The 23572-nt window shown below is 44.9% G+C and overlaps 1 protein-coding gene across 3 annotated transcripts in view; it reads right to left on the bottom strand.

Annotated features, from left to right (window-relative positions):
• Positions 1-6715: 6715 nt before the first annotated feature.
• The window catches only part of GALM (galactose mutarotase), a 77717-nt gene continuing 60860 nt past the window's right edge, over positions 6716-23572 (bottom strand). For all 3 annotated transcript variants that reach the window (XM_063918001.1, XM_063918002.1, XM_063918004.1), the window contains exons 6-8: positions 19719-19860; positions 17559-17733; positions 6716-7857 (exon numbers count right to left, since the gene is read on the bottom strand). In XM_063918001.1, coding sequence (XP_063774071.1) covers positions 7780-7857; positions 17559-17733; positions 19719-19860 — 395 coding nt within the window. In that variant the 3' untranslated portion in view covers positions 6716-7779. The remainder of the gene's footprint in view (positions 7858-17558; positions 17734-19718; positions 19861-23572) is intronic.

Here is a 23572-nt window from a genome sequence, read left to right as displayed (position 1 = left end):
CCTGTGGAGTTGAGTAACAAGTGGGAAACTCCACCGCCGGTGGACTCTCATGTCGCCCGTCTTGTGGTGTCATCTACTCTGCCTGTCACCACTGTCACCTCACTGAAGGAACCAATGTATAAGCATGTGGAGGGATGCCTGAATTCTATTTACGCTCTTACCGGTGCTGTACAAAGACCCACTATAGCAGCCTCCTGGGCCGCGAAAGGTATTGAAGCATGGGTTCAGCCAATTGAGAAGGAGCTACCTCAGAATATTTCTGACACTGCCAGATAATCTGTCTCATATTACCACAGCCTCCCACTATATTCAGGAGGAGACCTCTGAGGCAGGTGTAATGGCAGCCAAGGCGTCTACTACGTCTATACTGGCTCACCGAATTCTGTGGTTGAGGTCCTTAGAGGTGGACCTAGACTCCAAAAATACCTTGGAGGTGCTACCTTTTAAGGGAGACATCATTTTTGGGGAGGATCTGAATAAAATTGTGACTGACTCGGCAACTGCTAAGACTGCGTTTCTCCCAAGTACTAATCCTTCTGCACCGAAGGCAAAGAGTACCACTTTTCGTTCCTTTCGAGCTTCAGGGAAAGCAAACAGTCAGGCGTACCCGAGACAGGCTCGTACTTCCAAAACCACTAAGCTCAAAGCAAAACAATCCTGGTCCGCCCGTCAGCCTACTTACAAACAAGACAAGCCTGCTGCATGATGGTGCGGTCCTCACCCTGGGGGACCTTAGGGTGGGAGGCCGATTCTGCAGTTTGCCCAGGCCTGGTTAAAGACCACTTCAGATGCCTGGGTGCAGGAAGTTGTCTCTCACAGGTATGCAATCTCTTTCAAGAGACGTCCCCCTCGCCAGTTCTGCTCGATGGTTATCCCTTCGGATCCGTTGAAAGCGCAAGTTGTACACTTGGTTGTGCAATCCCTCCTGGACACAGGAGTGGTAGTGCCGGTACCTCTGTTCCAGAGAGGTTGGGGATAGTATTCGACCCTGATTCTAGTTCCGAAGCCAACTGGGTCCTTCTGACCTATACTCAACCTCAAAGCATTGAACAAATTTGTGAGAGTGTCCAAATTTCGTATGGAAACTATGCACTCTATTGTACTGGCCATGGAACCCGATGACTATATGGTATCCCTGGACATACAGGATGGCTACCTGCATATACCTATTGCCGTCTCGCATCAACAATATCTGCGGTTTGCTATTGGAAACCTCCATTATCAGTTCCAGGCTCTGCAATTTGGACTGGCCACGGCCCCTCGGATCTTCACCAAGGTCATGGCCGTAATGACGGCCCTTCTCCGCCGTCAGGGATTCAGGATCCTGCTGTATCTGGACGACTTACTGATCCTGGCAAACTCCCGAGATGTTCTCCTCAGTCATTTGGAACTGACGGTCCAATTCCTACAGGCCCACGGGTGGCTCATCAACTGGAAAAAGTCCTCGCTGGCCCCTGCTCGGAGCATGGTGCACCTGGGGGCACTGCTGGACACACACAGCCAGAGATTGTTCCTGTCTCCAGAGAAAGTCCTAAAGCTTCAGGACAGGATCAGTTACTTCCTCTCTCGCCCAAAAGTGTCAATACACTCGGTGATGCAAGTACTAGGCCTCATGGTGTCAGCTTTCAACATGGTAGAGTACGCAGAGGTTAATCCTTTCCAAGTGGAACGGCCTGCCTCAGCGGATCAGGTCTCAAATGATCTACATGACTCCGGAGGTTCGTCTGTCACTGAGCTGATGGCAACAGTTGAGCAGGGGCCATCCCTTCTGGACTTCCAACTGGGTCCTCCTGACAACGAACGCCAGTCAGTGGGGTTGGGGCGCAGTGTTGGAGCAACACTCTCTCCAGGGTCGGTGGACCAGGGAGGAATCTCTCCTCCCGATAAACATTCTGGAATTGCGGGCAGTGTTCAATTCGTTGACGCTTGCCTTGCCTCTGGTACAGAACAGGCCTGTTCAAGTACAATCAGACAACGCCACCACGGTGGCATATTTAAATCATCAAGGCAGCACTCAAAGCTGCATGGCAATGTTGGAAGTATCAAAAATCCTCCGTTGGGCGGAACGCCATCTGCCAGCAGTATCGGCAGTGTTCATTCCCAGAGTCCTCAACTGGGAAGCGGATTTCCTCAGTCGTCAGGACGTTCACACTGGAGAGTGGAGTCTTCATCCGGAAGTCTTTCAACTCCTAGTAGACAAGTGGGGCCTACCAGATGTAGACCTGATGGCGTCTCGACACAATCACAAAGTTCCGGTCTTCAGATCAAGGACAAGGGATCCTCAAGCAGTATTCGTGGACGCACTTGCAATTCCATGGAAATTTCGTCTGCCATACGTGTTCCCTCCAGTGTCACTCCTGCCCAGGGTACTACGGAAGTTCAATCAAGAAAGAGGTATACTACTTCTATTCGCTCCAGCGTGGCCCAGACGGCATTGGTTCTCAGACCTGCAAGGTCTATCAATAGATCGTCCTCTTCTACTTCCTCAATGCCCAGACCTCCTCGTTCAGGGCCCTTGTGTCTATCTGGACCTATCCAGACTGGCTTTGATGGCGTGTCTCTTGAAGCTTCACTCCTGAGGGCCAAAGGATTCTCCAAGACGGTTATTTAAACTATGTTGAAGCGCTGCAAACCGGCTTCTGCATGGATTTATTACAGGGTCTGGAACTCTTACTTCGCATGGTGTGCTGCTAAGAATTATGATGCCTATTCAGATCTTCCAGGCTTTTGGCTTTTCTGCAATAAGGCCTAGATTTAGGCCTTCGTCTGGCCTCCCTCAAGGTTCATGTCTCTGCCTTGTCGGTGTGGTTTCAGAGAAAAATTTCGTCTATTCCTGATGTTCATACTTTCACTCAGGGTGTTTTACGGATTCAGCCTCCCTATGTCCCTCCTGTGGCTCCATGGGATCTATCTGTTGTCTTAAATGCCCTGCAAGAGTCTCCATTTGAACCTCTTGAGTCTGTGGACCTTAAATGCTTTACATTTAAGGTCGCATTTCTGCTGGCTGTTGCCTCTGTTAGGAGGGTATCGGGCTTAGGCACTTTGTCCTGTCGTCCACCCTTTTTGATTTTTCACCGTGACCGGGCAGTTCTTCTAACTAGCCCTGGTTATCTACCTAAAGTGGTATCTTCTTTCCATCTTAACCAAGAGATTGTGGTTCCGGCTTTTATCTCTTCTGGTTTGTCTTCCAAAGAACGGTCTTTGGATGTGGTACGGGCTCTCCGTATCTACGTGGAGAGGACTGCCTCTATCCAGAGGTCAGATACCCTTTTTGTACTTTTTGGTTTTCACAAACGTGGCCGGCCTGCGTATAAGCAAACCTTGGCCAGATGGATTAGAATGGTGATTGCACAAGCTTATGCGCAGGCTGGTCTTCCAGCTCCTGCTGTTATCAAAGCCCATTCTACTCGGTCTGTTGGACCTTCTTGGGCGGCCTGCCGTGGCACGTCCGTTGAACAATTGTGCAAGGCGGCTACGTGGTCCTCCGTGAACACATTCATTAGGTTCTATGCCTTTGATACTTCCGCCTCCCAGGATGCTTCCTTTGGACGCAGGGTTCTTGTGCCCGATACGGTGCGTCCCCTCCCATGAGGAAATGCTTTAGGACATCCCTGATGTATTCCCTGTGGTAGACTTACCAAAGTTAAATCTTTCTGCGAGGTACACTTGATTCCACAGGGTGCCCACCCTGACGCACTTAACTTCTTTGGGTTTACATGGCATTAGCTGCTGGTCCCTTCTCCTGTCGTTAGAATGTGGTTCTATGTGACTAACTTCTGCCATCTCTTTTACCTGCTACTGCATTGGACTGGTTAACGAAACTGAGCTCCAGTACCCGGAGGCGGGCTTATAGAGGAGGCGGTGCAGTGCATTCTGGGAACAGTCAAAGCTTTAGCCAGTTGGTGCCTCGGATCAAGATCCAACTCTACACCCCGATGTATTCCCTGTGGAATCCAGTGTACCTCGCAGAAAGAGATTTAACTATGGTAAGTCTACCATAAATCTCCTTTTTTGAATAGATTTTCATATTGTCAAAATCTAAATATGTCAGAATGAGAAGCTGCATGTGTATCTAGGGGATAGGCACACTTTTCGGAATAGATTTTTTTCACTAAGCCAAAGGTTCCCATACATGGTCCTCAAGGCACCCCAACGGTCCAGGTTTTAAATGTATCCATGCTTGGCCACAGGTGACTTAATTAGTACCTCAGTCAATTTGATTTAACCATCTGTGCTGAGCCATGGATATACCTAAATCCTGGACTGTTGGGGTGCGTTGAGGACCGCTTTTGGGAACCTCTGCACTAAGCTAATTGTACACATTAAATCTATCAAGTACTTGTTTAGAAATATGTTTTGATGCATCAGTAGGTGGCACTATAGCAAAGAGAAGGACAGGTTCACGTGGTTAGCCTGCAGGATTTTCAGCAAAGAAGCAGCATTCAGGACCAGATTCAAGCAGCTGTGAGTTCTGCACAGTCAGGGCCGTCTTTTCATATGGTCTAAATGGGCACTTGCCCAAGGGCCCCAGAAGTATAAGGACCCTAGGCTGATAGCTGAGGGCCCCCTCTTTCCAGGGGTACCAGATTTTTAAAAATCGGTCCTGAGGAGCCGCAGATATCTGACTTCAAAGTAGTGGCCCCCTCCAAGCCTGTTAATTGCTCTTCCCAACCAGGGGGTATATTTACTAAAATTCGTATTTGTGTCGATTTGGAGGGAGATTAAACACGAATGACATCGAATGTGTGAATTTGCAACTTTTTGACTTTTTTACGCCACATTTACTATGCTGTCGTATTCTGCATTTTCGTTTTTTCCGATGTTGATGTCATTCGTAATTTTGGCCAGTGTTTTACGGGAGTGATTATTAAAACATTGCCGAACTTAACACAATGAATCCCAGCCGGATCTGTGAGATCCGTGCAGGGCTTCATTGTGCACCTTGAAAAAAAAGTGTTTAAAGAGTTAAAATTCACACAAAAAAATGCGTTGAGGCCCCCCTCCTAAGCATAACCAGCCTCGGGCTCTTTGAGCCGGTCCTGGTGCAAAAAATACGGGGGACAAAAAGCGTAGGGGTCCCCCGTATTTTTTGAACCAGCACCAGGCTCCACTAGTCAGAGAGATAATGCCACAGCCGGGGGACACTTTTATCTTGGTCCCTGCGGCCCTGGCATTAAATCACTAACTAGTCACCCCTGGCCGGGGTACCCTGGAGGAGTGGGAACCCCTTAAATGAAGGGGTCCCCCCCCCTCCAGCCAACCAAGGGCCAGGGGTGAAGCCCGAGGCTGTCCCCCCATCCAAAGGCGGCGGATGGGGGGTTGATAGCCATAGTGTAAAAAAAATAATATTGTTTTTGTAGCAGTACTACAAGTCCCAGCAAGCCTCCCCCGCAAGCTGGTACTTGGAGAACCACAAGTACCAGCATGCGGTGGAAAAACAGACCCGCTGGTACCTGTAGTTCTACTACAAAAAAAATACCCAACAAAAAACAGAACACACACACCGTGAAAGTAAAACTTTATTACATACATGCACACCTACATACACACATACACATATCTCTATCTCTCCGGAGCTGGTTCAAAAAATACGGGGGACCCCTACGCTTTTTGTCCCCCGTATTTTTTGCACCAGGACCAGGCGCAGAGCTCGGTGCTGGTTGTTAAAATATGGGGGATCCCCAGTAATTTCCCCCCCCCATATATTTACAACCAGGACCGGCTCAAAGAGCCCGAGGCTGGTTATGCTTAGGAGGGGGGACCTCACGCTATTTTTTTCCCTGATTTTTAACTATTTCACACCCCTTCCCACTGAAAAACATGTACGGATCTCACTGATCCGTGCATGCCTATCAGAACACGGTAAAAAAAAGCAGGTCTATTTTAAAACTGCTATTTTTACGATTTGTATTTTTTGTATCAAATAACAGGCGTATTTGACCGATGGTGTATTCATTCGTATTTTTTCTTTGCCTTCCAAAAAAATACGAATGCCCTCATCACTGCCGAGATTTGAGTTTAGTAAATTCCCGAGATGACACTTTGAAGAAAAAACACCAAATCGGTCAAAATCGGGAGCTTAGTAAATATATCCCCCGATATCTCGGGTTCTGTCTGACTTAGTTTTTCGGAGGATAAACGTCAAACGCCGTGACTCTCCCCTTTCGGTATACACTAGCAGCTTGTCTCTACTATGCCCAGAACCAGAGGTATCAGCCTTCAAGCAGCTGGTCCATGCTCCAGCTACACACGCCTAATATGCAGTTTTATATACTGTATTCATTTGTGAATTTCTCTGGCTCCAGAACTCTGATCCCAAAGTACCCAGTACCTCCTGAAAGACGGGACTCTCTAGTTTTGTATCCCATTCAAAGCTAAGAAATCTATGTCCAGGAACTTGTGATATCTGCAGTTAAGCAAGCTGCCCTCCCACCAGAAAATGATGAATATTAAGCACACACTATCCACCCCTCCCCTACGTAGTAAGTACCCCCTAACACCCTGAAAGTCATGTATCAGAGCCTATTCATTCAATGCACAGACTATCTCAAACCCAGTACAGTATTTGCTGTGATCTTTCTTGCAGCTATATTTTAATCCATCTAAATACTGTATAAACATGCTATTTATGAAGCTATGCTCTTATTTTACTTATTGTCTAAAGTGTTAGGAAGGCAAAAGAAGGTACCTTAGTTTTGGTGCACAATGTTTAGAATTTTGTCTAGGTAATATATAGCTTTTATTAGATTTCATCTTAAACTATAACCAGTTATTTAAAACAGCCAAAAAATACAGATATACAGTGCATACGTTTACCATATTTGCACCTACAGTATCGTAAATATACTTAGGCAATAATTTTTTACATGAAATAAGTGATATTTATTATGATATTAATCTAATACATATGTAAAAGTACATATTAAGAACTAGAAATACACTACTGTACAAAGTTCATGTATATGTCTTGTTCATTTTTTATTATCATTATGCATGTGACTGTCTATACATCTTGTCTCCTTACTAGTAATTTTTAAACTGAGTAAAAGTAAATATATTTATTTTCGTACATAGGAAGGATTTCCGTCAGGACAAAATTGTGAAACAGAATATTCATTTAGGAAACCTTTTCAGTCTTGAAATCTTCAATGATCAGGATTATGTAGTTCAGGGGTGGCCAACCCGGCCTTAGAGAACATATTCCAGACCACCTACAGTAAGTAGCTGGTGTATTAAAATACGTGGTACATTAATTTCTAATGCGGACCATAAACAGTCACATAAAATGCCTGTCAGACATATGACAGCTTGTAACCAACCCAGCATATATCGTAACAATACACTGTGAGATAGCTCACATGGTATATGGCCACCATACCTGGGTACCTTCACAGGGAGGAGACATTTCCTAGTTCTTCCCATGTGAAGGAAAAGGGGCAGTTGGCTGTGGCAGTGCATACGCTGCTTAATGTGGCTGACTTGCAACTCCAAAAATACCGAATCGGACGGATACTGCATGTCGACCAATTGTTTTTTATTTAGATCAATCACGAGAATACACAGTACAATTATCTGGGTGATCGATCGGCCAGATACACCGATGCCCAGCATTATTGACTCATTCTACATATCCACAGGCGGTCTGTATAACATGACCTGTTAAAGGTCCTTGAAGATCGGGTTGGCCACCCATGATGTAGTGTAACATGGCTGGCTGGAATATGTAATTTATCAGCAGCTGTATAGTCCCAAATTGTCTGATGTAGATTACAGTGTATATTACTGCACAGAGAAATTAAACAAAGTGGTCTCATTATACTCTTCCCCTGAGTGCAGAAGCGAGTTCGGAAACTGTGGCTGTAAAAAAAAACAAAAAAACAGCATTTACTAACAGGAATCTGATGATGAAATAAAAAGAATAACTGATTTGACTGTCAATTAACTGCTTTCACCAATTTGTGACATGGTCCAGCAATGCAGATCCAATATAATCCTTTTGATTCAAACCCTTTGTAAACCAGACAGATAGTAAATCTACCTTTACGACTTACTTTTGCCTTGAAAACATTTCTTCCCCTACATTCCTGTGAACCATTTCAATAACCAAAATAAATAGTTACTCCACCCCTCTACAATTAAGACAATAAAAAAACATCTCTTTCCCTATAGAGAGCCATGGATATTCCTATCTCCTATGTACAATAAGAAATGTTAAGCTGAGGAGGCATTGTACTGTGGAAGATTTAAGGATTGTAGGTGAGCGGATCCCGACTGGGGGCCTGGCCATGTCATGCAGTGTTTGTAGCCACGCCCCTCAGGGTCATGCCTAGCAGCTAACTCCCTCTTTCCACTCTCTTACTGCAGCATGCATCAGTGGGCAGGTGTAGATACATGTAAACCTTAACAATACACCTGCTTTATACCTTCAGTATATAGTAGGTGATCCCCAAACATCAGATCAACCATACCAGCAAAGAAGGAACTATTCAACACCCAGAAGTAGCAGGCTAATTTTACTTGTTTATTAGAGACATAACAATTAGAGAAGTAATGCATTATCCGGAGAACTGGACAAAAAAATGCAGACCTGAAATCCCTTAGATAGGTGAACTAAGAAGTGAATGACCAGAGAAAGTGTTTTTGGCTACTGAAGTAGTACAGCTTTCTGCAACAGTATATTGGTAAAACTCTTAGGTTATGTATACATCAGTGCGATGTCCGCAAGATGCAACATCGCTTGCGACGGGACTCCGACATCGGCAAGTGATGAGCAGCGGCGGTGAGAAGAACGAGGCCAGCAGCATGGCACTCGTAAGCAACATCGCAGGTCCGACGTGCGATGCAGCATACGACCCGCGGGAGCGCACATCGTACACTATATCTAGCATACACACTATACAATATCGTTAGGAACCGTCAGCCGGGTCCTATGCGATATTACATAATGTGTATGCACCCTTATACTCCACCACAAGACCCTCTACTGTACAGAGAATTGTAATCTCCAATACACAGCGAAACTATGTAGTCTCTAAACACAATGAGACATTTCTAGTATCCTACATAAACCTCTGAGTATAGAAGCTCTTTATCAAGCACAATAGACAGAGCAGAACAGTTGCCACCATTGGCAGTGAAACAGATGCTTCCAACACTGAGAAGTAAAGGTACTTCTAAAACAGTTATTCTTCCCCCTTGGAGTATCCTCGCATGCTACCCGCATAGGGCCCCTTGTGTGTGTGTGTGTGTGTGTGTGTGTGTGTGTGTGTGTATATCTATCTATCTATATATATCTCTCTATAAATATATACAAAATAGAGAATTCAGCACTCACCATAGCAAGCTCACTTGTCCTCACAACATCAATAAATAAATGATAGGGGTTTAGTTGGTGGATTGGCCAATGCACGGAAGCCTGCATACCGATTTTCAAGGTACCCCACCTTCATGCAGGTCCTACACTATCACAGAGCCTAAAGAATTAAAACCTGGCAACTGTATCACATATAATATAACTGCAAATATGCCCACTAGGTTTAATGTATGCCTGCCACATATCTAGTGGCTTTTAAAGGCATACTAGTCACCTGACACAGCCGATAAATTACTAAGGAGCAGCTGACACAGGTTTTGAACAATTAAGATTACACAGGGGTGCATGAAAAGGCCTGTGACCATGGTTAATAAGAGTTAAGAGTTATAAATATATATATATATATATATATATATACACACACACACACACACACACACACACACACTGGTAAGGACAGCGTTAATTCACCTGGTTTAAAGGTGGGACAGCAGGATTATGATGGAATCCAGTTCAGGTCTTTCTGAGATCAGACTTGAACCTCAGTTAGGCTGATTAGCAGCACCTGTTAGCTAGCTTTAAAAATTTGTCAGTGCAAAGGTATAATGCACCTGATGGTGGACTAGCTGTCCAGGCGGTAGGCTGGTTGTATGGGCTACGGTAGGGGCCATTGGAGTTGTGTACCATCTTTGGTTAGACGATTGTAAAACTGTGATGCTGTGACCTGTATTCTACTTGCTAAAAGTATCATTGTGCTGTCTGCCTGTGTAAGAAATAAAGGACACTGGTGGTACTTTGGGCCTAATTCAGACTTGATCGCAGCCGTCCAAATTTTGCACGGCTACAATCAGTTACTCAGACATGCGGGGGAACACCCTAGTCCGCCCTGCATGTCTGGCTCTGCCCAGCTGCACATGTACAAAAGCATCGCACAGCGGCGATGCTTTTGTACTTGACAAGTAGCTCCCTACTAGCGCACGCAGACGGCGTGGCCCGCCCCCCGCACGGCCCAGGGACACCTGCGTTGCCCGGACCGCAACCCTAAAACGGCAGCCAAACGCCGCTGACCCGCCCCCTCCTGCCCAGTGACCGCCTCTGCCCGATTGACAGGTGACAGTGATCGCAGGGCTGAGATGGCAGTTGGCTGACAAGGTCAAAATACCGACATTTAAAATGTTGACAGGTCAAAAAGTTGACATGAGTTTTTAATTGAAACTGACTTGTTCATACTTTACCATCCCAGTGGATATAATAGTGTGCCGCAGTGCCGTAACTAGACATTTTAGCGCTGTGTGCAAGAAACCGCATTGGCGCCCTCCCTCCCACATCATATTTAAAATAGTGCCAGTGCACGCTGTAGGTGTATGGCAAAAATATAAGGGTGTGGCTTCATGGGGAAGTAGCGTGGCCACAAAATAATACCAATTCATAATATGCCACACAGTAGCGCCACTTACACATATTATGGCAAGCAGAGACCCCCTGTTACACATTCCGGCAGGCAGAGTCCCCTTTTAACATTACGGCAGGATAGGTCCCCCTTTTACACATTGTGGCAGGCAGAGTCCCCCTTTTACACATCACGGCAGGCAGATTCCCCCTTCTACAAATTACGGCAGGATAGGTCCCCCTTTTACACATTATGGCAGGCAGAGTCCCCCTTTTTATGCAGTACAGCAGGCAGAGTCCCCATTTTACACATTACGGCAGGCAGATTCCCCTTACATCCCCCCCTGCCCTTAGAGTGCAGTATAGTGTAGTGTAGTGTCTGTGTAGGCACTAACGTGAGGTTTACGTTCTTCCTGCACTGTTGCCGGCTCCTGTACAGAACTGACTGCTCTGCAGAGTCTGTACACTTCACAGGCAGAGAGGGGGCAGGCCACGGGAGCGCAGCAGCACAGGGGGGATATCCTGTTCAGCGCTGCTGCTGACTTGGGGCTGCTGCGGGAGACAGGTACAGGGGAGCGGGAGGGAGGCCGTCAGCGGGAGGGATATGCGGCCACTCAGGGTGTATGTAGAAGGTTCGCCCACAGGACAAGTGCGCTGTGGGCAATGCACCTTCTGCACACTCCTAGTTACGGCCCTGTCATTAATATTCAGTTACAATATACTGCCATACCCGGGATTCAGACCTGTTGAACTGTAACCAAACACCTTACTCATTGAGGTATCTGTTCCTGCATAAATACTATGAACACTATATGAAGCTACTGGTACTTTGTAAAAAAAATAATCAGCATTGCAATTGAGCAGATCTATGTAGTGTGCAGCCACACATCCAATCTCTTGCAGTCACACAATAAATAGATCTGCTCAGCTGCAATGCTGTTTATTTTTTCGCAAAGTACAAGGTAAGCTTCAAATAGAATTCTCTAGCTTAGAATTCTCTAGCTTTCTATGTAAGGGCAGATAGCTCAATGAAAAGAGTGTCTGACTGCAATGCCTCAGACAATGGGCTCAAATCCGGGGTATATCAGCATCTTCAAATGTAACAAAGGACAGTGTGACTGAATAACAAAGAAATCTCAAGAAGAGTTAATGAATGTTGTAAAGGTATTCGTGACAGAAGGGGTCAGGGTAGGAAACAGTGGTGGTCAGGAGATGATGGGCTTCAAAAAGTGGGGAAGCTCAAAGTGAAAGTAATTAAAACAGATAATTGACAAGTGCCACCAACTGCGCCCCCTACCCTGCAGCGCAATGTGCGGTGCCCCCTCCGCACACACCTAGTTACGGCCCTGGTGTGCCGAGCGCAGCAAGGCACCATAGCAGGGGACATGGTACACTTATACGGTGTCCATGTTGACCTATGTCGACATACACCAATTTTTTTTAAACAACAAATTGTGTCGACTTTTTGACCTGTCGACATGTTAAATGCCGGTCAATAGTTGTCTGTATTTTGACCGCCGGGATTTTGATTGTAGGTATTTCATACTAAACATATATACACACACACACACACACACAGATGGAGCCACGCTAGTCATGGCTCTGTCTGTGACTAGGCGCACCTGGACGCTGTGAGTGTCTCCGTCTGGTCAGGCGCACATGCCCGTGATGGAGACGCGCCCCATTGACCTGATTGGAGAGTGTCTCCGGGCGGGCGCACACATCCGGAGATGCTCAGAATGGGAAGCGTCTCTGCGCACTCCCGGCGTGACTAGGCGGATGGATCGCCTACTCACGCCGGGAGTGCACGTTTGCGATGGAGCCGCTATAGATAAGCATGGCTCCATCTGTATATGTATATAACCACACTCACTTTTCCCAGCAATAGAAAAGAGAAAAAGAACCAGCACTCACTTTTAGATGAAAAAAACAACAAAGAGAATTTGAAGAATTCTTCAAAGAGAATTCATAACAAGAAGTTCAAAAGCTGGGAAAAGTGAGTGTGCTTATTAATTCCATTATTTACCCTCCACCGCCATATTTTTTTCTACTACTGAGTGCTGTCTCAACCGTTTCTCTGTGTATATATGTATGTATAGAGATTATATATATACATACATACATACATACATACATACATACACACACACACACACACATACAGATGTGTCCTCCCTCATCGTTGCTGCAGTCATATTAAACAGCCCTTCTTGTCGTGCCTAGTCATAACGCCGGGCGTCTTTTTGTGCATATTTTCCCTGAAAATGCATCTTAATCACATTGTCATGCGAATAAGATGTACAAGCAGATTCTGCTGATTAAAATATGTGGCATGCCTATAATCTGTATCTCCATACGAAATGCTATATTAGTGCTTTACGGCATCTTATTGGCACATCGATGCGAAAAAAGACGCATTTTCGTCAAAAAAGACGCTGGACATTAGTTTAGTTGCATGTGAACTGCGACTCGTGCACACCAGGCATCTCATGGTGCATGACGTATTGAGAACAAGATGTATGAGGAAACATCTGTATAAAACTTCCCAGTGTTACCCTTCCAATGCAGGAATAGCATCCTGATCGGGTGGGTGAATATATGCATCATGAAGAAGAAGCAGCTGAGAGCAGTTAAGCCTGTCGTCAAGACTGTTAAGAAATGGACCGACGAGGCTAAGATGAAGCTCTAGGACTGTTTCGAAGCCTAGGCAACCAACCTGAACGGCCTGACAGACACCGTCACATCCTACATCAGCTACTGTGAGGACATGTGTACCTACCAAGACTTACCGCATCTGCAACAACAACAACAACAAGCCCTGGTTCAACGCCCAGCTCAGGCAACTTCATCAGGCCAAAGAGGAGACCTATAGTAGTTGCGACAGAGCACTATACAATCGTACTAGGAACTCTCTCTGTCTAAAGAAATCAGGCTAGCAAAAAAAGCGGTTCTCGGACAAGCTGACATACGATCTCTCCACCAATGACCCCGTATCTCCAAGGCCCGACGGAGTGTCACCATCTGCCCTGAGAGCATGTGTGGGTCAGCTCGCCCCCATATTCACAGAGATCTTCAACAAATCGCTGGAGCTGCAGAAAGTCCCCTCCTGCCTCAAAAGGACCAGTCTCCAAGAAACCCTCTATCACAAACCTGAATGACTACAGGCCAATAGCCGTCTGTGGTCATGAGAACGTTCGAGCACCGGGTTTTGAATCACCTGAAAACTGTGACTGAACCCCAACTGGACCCCCTACAGTTCGCTTATTGATCGAATCGGTGTGTCGAGGATGCAGTCAACCTGGGCCTGCACTACATTCTACAACACCTAGACATTCCCGGTACCTATGCGAGGGTCCTGTTTGTTGATTTCAGCTCGGCCTTCAATACATTCGTCCCTGGCATCTCCCACCCCAAATTACTTCGCCTAGGGGTCCCAGAAGCTACCTGTTCCTAGATAGTAGACTTCCTGACAGATAGGACACAGGTGGTGAAAGCGGGGGAATTCACCTCTCAAGCACGGACCATCAGCACAGGGGCCCCTCAGGGCTGTGTCCTCTCACCCTTGCTCTTCTCCCTGTACACAAATGACTGCACCTCAGAGGTGCTATCAGTAAAGGTCAGCAAATTCGGTGACGACACCACCGTCACTGGCCTCATCAAGGACGGGGACGAATCGGCCTATAGATGGGAAGTGGACTGGTTGGCCCAGTGGTGCAGCCACAACAACCTTGAGCTCAATCCCCTAAAAACTGTTGAGATGGTAGTGGACTTCAGGAAGAAGTCGGCTAGTGCACATCCGCTAACGATTGCTGACAATGTGGTGTTGCTAGTGGACTCCTTCAAGTTCCTGGGGACCACAATAACTCGGGACATTAAATGGGGGCCCAACGCGTACGCTACTGTCGGGCAAGCGCAGCAGAGGTTGTTCTTCCTCAGGCAACTAAGGAAGTTCAACATCCCACAGAAGCTTCTGCTCCTCTTCTTCTCCACACGATTGTGGAGTCCGTACTGTGCTCCTCGATACTGGTATGGTACAGCTCCACCAGCGCGAGAGACAGATGCAGGCTCCAAAAGGTGGTCAGAACCACAGAGAAGATCATCAAGGTCAACCTTCCCTCAGTCCAGGACCTATACCTGTCCAGAACGAAAACACAGGCAACGAAAATAGTAAAGGACCAGCTACACCCAGTCAACAGATCCCCGGTTATCGGTTACCTACTTGGCTGTTGTATAGCAAACTGAAGACAAATTCCTAGTATATCCAAGTATACCTGGCCAATAAAGCTGATTCTGATGCCAAAGCCTCCAGGGGTCTCATCCACAATTCCTTATGCGCATTCAGGCCTATTCATTCTTCTTTACACAGCAAGCAGTTTATTACAAAGTTGAAAGAACTGTTCATTTGCATTTATAGCAACCTCAATTGTGCAGCTTCAACCATGTAGATCACAGAGAGGGGCTGATTCTGAGTTTGACGATATGCCAATGTCAGACACAGTTGAGTGATTTGTTTCTTTCGCAAATGTGTTTAAGTGGTCTCTAGCATGCATCCAGAGTCGTGCACACTAGTCTCAGAAATGTCTTGCAAATGTATTGGGTGGTGACTGGGAGGTGGCTAAATAGAGGCACGGAAATGGTCCATCTTATGGGATTGTTGTGGTTAGGTCTCTGTAGCAGGGATGGCTCCAGGCCTACTAGCACCCTGGGCGAGATTTTTTGAAGCCCCCCCCCCCCCCAATGCGCACGCTTCTGGGAAAGTGGGTGTGGCCTCACAACTATATGTTGCTAAAGTATAAATATATATAACGTATTATCACCCCCCCTACACACACAATTGGTAGCCTTACACATAATGCCCACAGTAGTGCTCCTTACACGTAATGACGCAAGTATCGTTCCAGATACACGAAAATACCCCCAGTATAGTGCCAGTTACAAGTAATGCCCTCAGTATAGTTCCATGTAATGCCCCAGGTATAGTATCAGATACACGTAATGCCCCGGTATAGTTGCAAAATACACGTAATGCCCCCAGTAGTGCCAGACACACGTAATGCCCCCTGTATTGTCAGCTACACGTAATCCCCCAGCAATGCCAGGTACACATAATGCCCCCAATAATGACAGACACACATAATGCCCCCTGTATTGCCAGATACACGTAATGCCCCCTGTATTGCCAGATACACGTAATGCCCCCTGTATTGCCAGATACACGTAATGCCCCCTGTATTGCCATATGCACATAATGCCCCAAACAGTGCCAGATACACGTAATGCTCCAACAGTGCCAGATACATGTAATGCTCAAAGTAGTGGCAGATACATGTAATCCCCCAGCAGTGCCAGATACACTTAATGCCCCTGTAGTGCTCACAGGAATCACCGCTGCCAGGCATCTGCTTCCGCCACTGTCACTTCTGCTGCTGGGTGTCTGAGGGGAAGAAAGTGCAGTGCGCACCTCTCCTGCCATTCACTGAAGTCCAGGTATCCGGTAGGTGGGTCCAGTCTCCAGTTGCTGGTGGGTGTCCAGGTCTCTGGCGAGCGGCGGCCATTTGAAATATGGTGCTGGCTCATAAGCCAATTAAAACTTGCGGTCCAGCAGCCAATCAGGAGCTGCCGATCCACAAGCTCTAATTGGCTGGCGGCCGGCACCACATTTGAAATAGCCGTGCAACCATACCAGCCCAGCGGCCAGCGCGGCCTGGAGACGGCACTGCTCTGTAGGGGTAGCAAACTCAGATGAACAACCATTCACATCTAAATGCTTACATAACAAAAGTACTAAAATCAATAAAAAAAGTGTACAAAAGCAACCATACACAGTGCACACACACAAAAATAATAATAATAAAAAAAAAACAAATACAGAATATGAGGGTCTCTGACACCTAGTAAACTCATAGCTGTAACGAGAATACATCCACCATCCTCCACCTTGCAATAGGCATCAGAGAGCCACCCGAGGGAGAGAGGACATACTCACCTCTAAGGACCGTAACCAATTAGCCGTGAAAACGTGGAAATTTATCACAGGTTAACTTTTCACACATATAAACAGCTTTTCCCGGGTATGTGCACAGCGGTTTTTGACCTGTGTTATAGCAAATGTGTGAAAATGGGATTTGCGCAAAAATTCTTGCCGCCAAAAAAAGGTTAAACTTGTAGGTGAAAAGGGGAAATCTGCTTGTACCCCCCAAAAATGCCAAACTAACATATTACAACAGTATAGAAGTCATGATTTGGGGTGCTTAAATTGTGGCAAATGGTTGTAATATGCTTTTTAAAAAAGAAATCAGAAAAAGCAAGCTTTTTTGTGCAAAATAAGTGCTCTCATTAAATTTGTGGTACATAAAAATGGGTGTAAGAATATATTTGGGTAATTTAAAGCCACTTAAAAAAAAAAAAGTATCTAAAAGGATTACTCCCACCTGCATGCCTAAAAATCTTGTACCACAATTTCCATAATTTTATACTATTTCACCTCCAAAAATGAGGTCATTATTGGCCAATTAAAAATACTTCAAAACTTCAAAGTGCCTAACTAGTCATTCATGGGGTTGTCCCAGGGATTCTGAACCAAAGCCCGACAGTTTTACCTTAAATAGGGATTTTTCCTGACTTTTCACTTGCTCAGAGGTGATGAATAGAAATTTTCGATAAAACCCACGGAGAATTATTGCGGGGCTGTTTTCACGGCTAAATTGCATAGGGTTTTTTTTTGCGATTCGCGATAAAGCCCCGGTTTTATCTAAAAACTTAAGTTTTTGCGGCTAATTGGATACTTCGCTATGAAAGTAAAAGTTGTATTATCAAATAAAGGAGAAAACAAGTCTTGTACCAGGAATGTATTTACCTTATTTACAGCATCTGGCCATGCCTGAGTCTCAAGACAAAACGCAGAATGCTTAGGATACACAGCACCACCTTTTCCCTTAAGTGATCCATCCAAGAAATTAGCAGTGTAGAACTGGACTCCAGGCTGAGTTGTGCTGACGCTGAGAACCCTGCCACTTGGCTTGTGATACACTCTGTATTAGAAATTGCTTGTGTTACTCTAAAGTAGTTCAAGCAGATATCAAATTACCATAGACATAAGAAAGGTAGCAGAAAGTTGTTGAAAACACAAATATGTGAATCAGATTCTACACCTGTAAATGTCTAACTTCTTATGATTTCATTAAATTTTTTGCTTACGCCCCCTAAACTTGGAGAGGCGGAACAGGGGAAGAAGTGTAGGCACGGTAGCATCTAGTTTCTCTTTGTGGAGAGGACCTTTCCCATAAGCCCCTGGGTCCATGTCACAAACTATTTGGAATAGTAACCTGTGGCGAGCGAAGCGAGACACCGAGCCCGAAGCGTGGCGAGCATCCAATGGTGCATGGATAAAACATAATAACCTCAAACGAACGGAGAATGGATAAAACGTTTAGGGGCTGTAATACTGTCCACTCGTTATGTCACTTCCTAGTCCTGATCACGAAGAGAAAATATACACAACCGTGTAGGCACTGGGCAGGGTATGGTAAGGGCATGTTCAAGCAAATGTGGCTTATGCAGACCACAACAAAGAGCCATTAGTGCCTGTCACAATGGCGTATCTCTCATGGATGCAGGATGTGCAGTGCCCATGGGCTCATAGGGCCAGGGGGGTCCCGTGCCACACACCATGCTCCTACACCTGACCACTGGGCCTGCCCATGTGGTGCACCAGCTCCCTGTGCTCATCCCTAGTGATATATTCACCACACAGAAGCTAACAAAGACTCTTGTTTTTGCTCTCTTCTTTGCATGCGCAATTTTTCCAAATTGATTACTGAAATGATGAGCACGAGGAGTATAAGGAGTCGCCATGCTACACGGGCAGAAACAGTGGCAACAAGTATGGGAACCTCCCCAACTCTTAATATGCTCCTGGCCTGTCAGTAGGTGTGAAGGTGCATACACACTAGACAACGTCGCTCTGTGAGCATCATCACCTAGTGTTTCCCCTCCCGGGCCGTGCAGTCGTCGGCATGCCGGGCAGTCAGCGGCCGGCCGTGCACACTGAGCGATATGACCGTTCATATCGCTCAGTAATGTCGCGCTGTGCAGGCAGCTCCTGGACGACAGTCCAGATTGACCATGCTTGCACCACCGACACCGAGGGTCGTTAACGATCTGCAGTGCCGCACATCGGTCGCTCAGGAAGGGTGAAAATGAGCAACCTCGTTCATTTTATCGGCAAGTGTGTATGCACCTTAAGGCTTGCAGGTGCAAAATACACATTGATGATAATGATCTGCAACAGCTTCTTATTGGCTGAATTTGTGAGGCTGCTATGCTCTATTTGCATTGTTTAATTGATATTTGCAATCGGTCCATAGTATGAAACCAAATTCCCATTTCATTTTTTAAGGATGTTTGTACTTATTTAACCTTGAATTGTAGTTTTACTTTGTATTTGCGTGGGTATATTACATTGTAAATTTGTCTTGTGTATATTATAAACACAGTCTTGCGTATATTATAAATTATTCAAGTACCATATTGTGTAAAAATTGGGTACTGTGAATTCAGCAGTAACTAATCACATATGATGTAATCCAGGCGCATAATCTACTGTTTATTCCTACCATCAACCTGGAGCAGCCTGGTGTAAAACATATGCTGCCTTGCAGAGCTAGACAAGTCTGTTTCCTTTTTTCTTTTCTTTTCTTTTTTTTTTTTTTTGTGGGGGGGGGGGGGGGGGGGGGGGCTGGTAGTTCATGCCTGAATTTTTATGCAATTTGCGTCCAATTCTGCATCAGCCCCTATGTGTAGTAAATAGGCAATGCTAGAGAAGTGTTGTATTGCTCAGTTTTGTAGAAGTTAAGAATCCAGTCCATTAATTTAAATATAATTTTATTGAATGAATGTTTGCCTCCATAGTCTAGTCAGAAAATACCACTGATAGATTAAACATAGACAATTATCCTTGATGTTACTGTGCTCTATATATGTAGAACCCCCAAGTTTGAAAGATTGTATACCTTACCTTGCACAAAGCTTGGGTTTCTGTGTCACACTTAAGCAAAAGTTGTGGTCATAGCCATTTTCTTGCAGTTTAGCCATCTGATTCCCAAGATTTACTGGCTTCCTTAAGTCAAAGAAAGTTCCTTGAACAGCTGCCACCTCTCCTGTAAGAATCATTAGAAATGGGAGTATAGTCTATGCCAGATGACTTGCTGACGTCTGTTAGAAGTTGTATATCAATTATGTGTTAAAAATAGGAGGAGAAACTGTTTGGAGTTGGACTGCTTACTGCCATTACAGACAAGTAAAGTGACATATCCAGTTTAAAATTAAATATGCCCACTCTAAAACAATTAGCACATGTTTTGTATACTTAAAGCATTACTCTACAGCAGGCTTTCTGCTGCGGAGTACACTGGGCTCCACAAGGATAGACATTGGGGTGTAGAGCAGGATCTTGATCCGAGGCACCAACAGGCTCAAAGCTTTGACTGTTCCCAGAATGCACAGCGCCGCCTCCTCTATAACCCCGCCTCCCTGCACAGGAGCTCAGTTTTGTAGTTGGTGCTGCAGTAAGCAGGCACATAACAGAGGAGCTGCTCCAGGCAGCCCTAAGAAGAGCTTTTTTTGAAGAAAAAAGTGAAGACTACAAGGGCAGCAGCGGTGGTAAATGTCAGAAGACATTCACTGCTGCAGCTCCAGCTCTCCTTAGCGGTGCTGTACACTCCCGACCCCTTTTTGCCGGGTAACTACAGCAGGAGGCTCCGGTTTTCTTCACGTCAGGCACACACGACGGGGGCTCTCCGGGATCGCGTGGCCGCGCTTCGGGAGGTGGTGAGTGGGTCCCGCTTGCGGGACCCGGCTTTATCGCGATCCGGTGCGGTCAGTGGGAGGCGGGCCGCGCGCGCTGGCGGTGGACACTGTGGCAGTACAGGCGATCCCACTAGATCACCAGGGCATGGGTGCAGGTCAGGTTTTCTCTCTAAACCATTTTCAGTAGCCCACAGTACCCGGTGGTTTTGCCAGCAGGGGGATAAGCCTTAGACCTGAAGCCCCTCCCCCAGCCCCAGGGCGCCATTTCCCACAAATGTTCCCGCCCTGGAGCTGTATATCTGTCTCTCCCTCACTCCCCGTCAGTGTATGGGTGCCATTATCTCTCAGCTTCACTGTTCCTGGGACTACTTGGGCAAATCCTCCTGTGTAATGCCGCATGGTTGTCAGTGCTGTGACTTTACCTGACACTTAAGTATTCTACCTGCCTTTTTAGACAGTTAAGAAAGAGTGCATTTAGTCAGGGTTTTCTAATACAATTACCCTGTGATATACATCCAGTTCTTACTGTGCAGTTTGCAAGAAAAAATCCCGCACCTGGAGTCTACAAAAGTAGTAGATTTTAATATTAGGGATTGTATATTCAATTCTTAATGCATCTAATACCTATATATATATATATATATATATATATATATATATATATATATGAATTTCGGTGCTACCCACTGATCCAAAAATAGATATGAAAAAGAAAGATTGCAACAGAGATCAGTTTCCTGGGGTGCACTCCATCCCATTTACAAAAAGTTTAGTAATTCCATAAATTCATTACTGGGTACAAGTCCTCGAGCAAAAATAGCCAATATCCACGTGGAATATTCCTAACTTGTGTTCCACATATGATATTATTATGGCCTAATTATTCGGCCATACTAAAGCGAAATATTAAAAACAATACAAATAGAAAAACGTGAAGAAAGAAATCTGTCTAATAAAGATTTTTCTTTCTTGTGTGAAAATAAAATGTATTTAAAACCAAATCGTGTGCCGCCTATTATTTCTTATATATTCAATAGACTCTTATGATGAGTACAATGTTTATAGCCCCAATTATTTATGTGTATATCCACTATAGGTAATGGTGTAATCTCATCCTTATCATGGATTTCTGTATACAATATATACTTGCACCTATACCCGAATATTATTCTGCTTGTTATATATTGTGTATTAGTCACACAGATTAACCACAAAAAATGGAAGAATAACCCTCAATTTGACGTTTAAATCACAGCCTTAGTGCTTGTAATATGTCCATTCACTTTCTTGTGCTGATGACTCTTGTTTTCAGTATATTACCTAGTGTTCAGGAAATGGCAACAAATGTTTAGTAACAGCCTTGGTATTTCTACTGTATCAATTCAGCATTATCTGCAAAAGAAGGCAACAAATGTTGCCATGTGTGTTATATTTCAAGTTCTTAACATTCTGTCCCTACTTGTGTACTTGGGACACTCATGCAGACTTTACACATGCAGATTTATTAACTGTGCCTGAAATTAATGCCCCAAATGTTTTCTGTGTATACAATTGTGTGACATAGGTGTATATGATTACACACCTGTAATTGCTGACATTATTCCACAAACAAAGAAATACGTCCCAAATAGTAAATCGGTCTATTTATATCAATTATGTTAGATATCCCAGTGTGTTTCCATCACCTCTGATCCTGTGCTTATCTGCACAATATTCTATAATTCCTCATGGATCATATGCATTCAAAACACTGATTACTACAGGGACTGCTGTTTATTCCTAGTACACACAAACTATGATAGAATTTGCAGGAATCAAATTTATATGTATATATTTATTGGCACTCCACACCCTCTTTACTGCAGGGACTACTGTTTGTTACTGCTGTTTATTGCTGATACACACAATCTATGATGGAATTTGCAGGAATCTACAGTTTATATGTATATCTTTATTAACACTCCACACACTATTTATTGCGGGGACTGCTGTTTTGTTTCTAATACACACAAACTGTGTTAAGATCCACAGAAGTCAATAGTTAATCTGCATATATTTACTGATGATAATGTTTAGAATCAAGATACACCTACAGTTGCTGGTATCATCCCTGAAAGCGGGGGGGAAAGAAGTATGTCCCAAATGATATGCGAGTCCTTATAACTCAGTCTAAATATTCCCCTGCACTTCCAAATGCTTGTGATCTTATGTACTTAGGCACCGCATTTGATAATAAGATATGTACAGAAATTAGGTAATATGCATGAATTCATTAATAGTTGTGCTGCAGAAAAAGATTATGCTGACCCTGCTTACAGCGGCTATCTGCTATTCAGCATAGCCAGGCGTTATAAATAATACATGGACAGTTGACAGATTTTGGTGTGCGCGCACAGCCTGGCTTCCTGTAATTGAGTCTCCTTCCTATTCTATACGGTGTCAGGGTATACAGTGCAAGTAAGTGATTATTAGGCTAAAACATTTAACAAGCATCGGCGGCACACGGCTAACCAATGCGCATTTCGCTCTATGGTAGAGCTTCCTCTGGGCTCTAGAGCCCAGAGGAAGCTCTACCATAGAGCGAAATGCGCATTGGTTAGCCGTGTGCCGCCGATGCTTGTTAAATGTTTTAGCCTAATAATCACTTACTTGCACTGTATACCCTGACACCGTATAGAATAGGAAGGAGACTCTATTACAGGAAGCCAGGCTGTGCGCGCACACCAAAATCTGTCAACTGTCCATGTATTATTTATAACGCCTGGCTATGCTGAATAGCAGATAGCCGCTGTAAGCAGGGTCAGCATAATCTTTTTCTGCAGCACAACTATTAATGAATTCATGCATATTACCTAATTTCTGTACATATCTTATTATCAAATGCGGTGCCTAAGTACATAAGATCACAAGCATTTGGAAGTGCAGGGGAATATTTAGACTAAGTTATAAGGACTCGCATATCATTTGGGACATACTTCTTTCCCCCCCCCTCTTTCAGGGATGATACCAGCAACTGTAGGTGTATCTTGATTCTAAACATTATCATCAGTAAATATATGCAGA

The sequence above is a fragment of the Pseudophryne corroboree genome, chromosome 4 (genome assembly GCF_028390025.1).
Source record: "Pseudophryne corroboree isolate aPseCor3 chromosome 4, aPseCor3.hap2, whole genome shotgun sequence".
In the NCBI taxonomy this organism is placed as follows: domain Eukaryota; kingdom Metazoa; phylum Chordata; class Amphibia; order Anura; family Myobatrachidae; genus Pseudophryne; species Pseudophryne corroboree.
This window is presented reverse-complemented; position numbering and strand designations above follow the sequence as displayed.